Source organism: Aegilops tauschii, chromosome 6, assembly GCF_002575655.3.
Source record: "Aegilops tauschii subsp. strangulata cultivar AL8/78 chromosome 6, Aet v6.0, whole genome shotgun sequence".
Taxonomy (NCBI): domain Eukaryota; kingdom Viridiplantae; phylum Streptophyta; class Magnoliopsida; order Poales; family Poaceae; genus Aegilops; species Aegilops tauschii.
The window spans coordinates 496,359,474-496,363,251 of NC_053040.3; the positions used below are offsets into that span (position 1 = coordinate 496,359,474).

General features: G+C 46.0%; 1 protein-coding gene across 1 annotated transcript; it reads left to right on the forward strand.

The window, feature by feature from the left end:
• Nucleotides 1-360: 360 nt before the first annotated feature.
• Nucleotides 361-3,525, forward strand: LOC109731903 (uncharacterized). The gene is made up of 4 exons (XM_020291078.1): nucleotides 361-506; nucleotides 2,610-2,820; nucleotides 2,879-3,206; nucleotides 3,470-3,525. Exons 1-4 carry the CDS (start codon nucleotides 361-363, stop codon nucleotides 3,523-3,525), a joined length of 741 nt encoding a protein of 246 aa, XP_020146667.1.
• The last annotated feature ends 253 nt before the right edge of the window (nucleotides 3,526-3,778 follow it).

Genomic DNA, 3,778 nt, shown 5'->3' on the forward strand with positions numbered 1-3,778 from the left:
TGCAAGTAGTTCTTCGCTAAGGAATTTCCTCACCCGCAAATTCCTCAGTGAAGAATTCATAAAAATCGCCTATTCACCCCCCTCTAGTCGATATAACGCACTTTCATAGCCTACCTTGATGAACTGATGAACATGAACATAATAACCTGAGGCGGTGAGACATCCCGATCATGGCTGGCGTCCACGCGATGAGTACATCGTCAAGTGGATGGAGATGGTGTTAAGGTTGGCGCATCCGCGCGTGGAGTGGGCCGGCGGTGGTCGCTGCCAGGCAGTGAACGCCATGCGAGGAGTGGGGCGTGGCGGAGGCGGATTACACGCAGTCCAGTTCCCTTGAGGGATGTGGAGGCGAAGGACGCGATGAAGGGCGACGGCGGCGCGGCGCACGGCATGCTGCGGACGGCATGGCAGGATGCCGAGGTCACGGCGGCTCCTGCTCCCTCGTCGCGTGGCGGCTCCTGCACCCTGGGTGGCACGGCGGCGGCAGGGAAGGACCGCGAGGATGAGTAATTTTCTTTGTGAAGTTTATCGAAGGGTGCGTGATTACAGGAGATGGTTGCGTGATTATGTGAGGGCTAGTGATTTCGTTTTTCGTGCCTCGCGTGATTATGGGGATGCCTGTGTGGACGCGGGACGTGAACGGTGGTGGAGTACGGTCAGCCATCGAAAATTGCTAAGTGCACACCGTAGTGGTATTAGATTAATTATGACTGTTAGATTAAAAATTATGGACCTAATTGTGTGGTGCTGATTTGTTTTGCGGTGTTGTGGGACTAATTATGGGGTGCATTTAAGAAAATTCTTGTTTAATTGTTTAATAGTAGTAGAGACTTGGCAGCATGCTTCCTATATACCAGTACTGGCTACGTGCCAGAAGATACCAATATCAAATACAAGTTCAATTATAAAATCTCGGTCGCCAATTATCATCAGAAAATCGAATATTAGCAACAACAGCGTCTCTGCGGGAATAAACTAGCTACGGGTAAACAGACGAGGTAGGTTGCCCAGACCAATTTTTACTTTTAAAGAAAAGAAACCCCCAACCAATTTTACTCAAAGAGCACCAAATTTTGCAGCTGAGATTACACTTGTCTTCTTTCCTTGCCTGATGAGTCACAAATTAAAGCTAGAAATTAGTTAGACCAGAAGTCGCCGAAGCAGTAGCGGGTAATGCTTGCTTCAGTCACGAGACATGGAACGCCGGATGGACTTGGCTCCCGTCTGGTAACTTGAGCTTGTAAGCCACTGGTCCGACACGTTGGACAATTTTGAATTGCCCACAAAAACGAAAACACAGCCTGTTTGAATGGATGGAGAGCTCCTACTGAAGGCGCGCGCATCCAGTAGGCGAGCTTTCGCTGAAGATGGCGCACAAATGGGCCAGCCCATTTGTAGGCGCTAAACGAATGTACAAATCTTCTACACTACTATTAAACAATTCAACATGAACTTTCTTAAGTGCACCCCGTAATTACCCCAGCACACCGGACGACCCATTCACCACCGCACGATTAGTCCCACGAATCTGCATCTAACAGCCATCATTCATCTAACAGAATTACGGTGTGGACTTGGCAATTTACAATGACTGACAAAGCCTTCCCTCCAACTCCCCCAATAATCACGCAAATCTAATCGCAGACTAAGGAAGGAATTGATTCCCCTCGCCCAATCTCCCAGGATCACCATCAGACCAACATCATCTTCTCCCGCACGACGACCTCGCGCCACTCCACCGCCCAGCCACCTCCCTGCAGGATCAACGTCGTAGCGGGCGCCCAGGAGGCTGCCCTGCCCCCTCGCAGCGTGGCACAAGTCCGCCAGATCTTCAGTGCCCAGGAGCCCGCCCGCCCCCGCCCCCGCCCAAGCACGACCCCTGGCCCAGCTGTAATTCTTCCCTGCACTCAAGATTACAATTTTCACAACAGTTATACTCCATTGCCTATCTTTATACAACAGTTCAAACATTACATGCCGTGCAAGTGCACACCATTCTACCATACCTAGGGCAGAGGAAAGATACATCGCACCAGTCTACAGCAGAATGATTCATTTTACATCTCTAATTACTGATTTCTATGTGGAAAATGGTTAGTGTTTCGGCTACTGCAGTCCTCTAACTCACTGAAACATGCAACCTGCTGTACCACTCTGTTGATACATAATATATCTGACAAAAAGGACAGTGTAGTATTTTACAGACAAAACAAATATTGCTTATCTTCTGCCAGTCAGTAATAGAAAACTTGCTTCTGATGTTGATGTTCATGATTATATGCACAATATACATTCTTCTAATAATTTGATGACATGAATATTCACATGAAGGCGACGGTATGTCGTCTCCCAATCGTGCGGGGCTGCGCACCCCATTTCAAGATATAAGCAACAACCAAACATTGGGTAACTATCAGCAACCACTTTCTACTCTGTTCTACTGTTTCTGCTGTTACTTGTGTTCTGACTTGCGCTATGTATTATACAGACCCAAGTACCACATTTCAGGATATAAGCAACAACCAATCATTGGGTGACTATCATCGACCAGATCCTACTTTCTGCTACTGATTTTGCTCTTGCTTGTGTGCTAACTTGCATGATATTAGGGTCGGCAATGGAACGGAAGAGACAATTGGAGACGACTATGTCCGTCTCCCTGACAACATTGTGATCAGCTATACCAAGGATGAAAAAGCTATTAACACGCTCATCGAAGATGTCTTCCCATCATTGCATGCCAACGCTATTAGCGCACGTGCAACTCTTTCGACCAAGAATGATCATGTGGATGACCTGAATGACAAGATGGATCTCAAGGTTTCCAGGCGAAGAAAAGTTATACCATAGGTTTGACTCAATCGAGGATGACTTGCAGAATAATTACACGATTGATTTACTGAACTCGATCACACCAAATGGCTTGCCTCCGCGTGTACTGAGATTAAAGGCCAACTGTCCGGTCATTCTGCTCCGGAACCTCGACCTTCATAATGGCCTATACAATGGAACACGGCTTATGATTAGAGCCTTCCAGGATAATGCAATTGACGCAGAGATTGTTGGTGGTCAGCATCCTGGCAAGAGGGTGTTCATACCTAGGGTCCCTATGTCACCATCGGAGGACATCTCACTTCCTTTGAAACTTAAGAGAAAACAGTTTCCCATCCGCCTGAGTTTTGCAATGACAATTAACAAGGCGCAGGGTCAGACCATCCAAAACGTCGGAATTTACCTTCCTGAGCCAGTATTCTCACATGGCCAGTCTATGTTGCATTGTCAAGGGGAGTGTCGAGAGAGACAACACGGATATTGGCCAAGCCAAACCAGGAGGTTGATAAATCCGGGAAAAGTACCAAGAACATTGTCTACAGAGATGTTTTAGACAGATGAGGCAGGTGTGTTATTCCATTATTGTATCTATATAACTAATTATGAGCCTAACAATTTTCTCTTATTTTATTTGCAGGTTTTGATCAGAACGCACTACATAATAAGCATGAAAGAAGAATGCCGTCGATGTGACCTCCGACTCTGTATGCCGGAGTCATTTATTTGTGTGATTTATTTGTAAAGAGCATTGACATATCAATTGTCCTCAAATGAAGAAGTGCAAATTTATGATCGCTGGAGTTTGCAATATATCATTACTTGTGTCAATTATCCCAGCAGATTTCTCTATTCTGATAATGAAGCGAATGGGTTATCTTTTAGTATATCTGACTTGGGTATACAACTGCTTATTTATAAGAAAAAAATGGATTACATGGTTTCAAGT

Coding starts and splice junctions, on each gene's coding strand:
- LOC109731903 (XM_020291078.1), top strand. CDS start 361: ATGAAGGGCGACGGCGGCGCGGCGCACGGCATGCTGCGGACGGCATGG. Junction 2,821..2,878: donor ATGACAAGATGGATCTCAAG/GTTTCCAGGCGA, acceptor GATGACTTGCAG/AATAATTACACGATTGATTT. Junction 3,207..3,469: donor GACAATTAACAAGGCGCAGG/GTCAGACCATCC, acceptor TTTTATTTGCAG/GTTTTGATCAGAACGCACTA.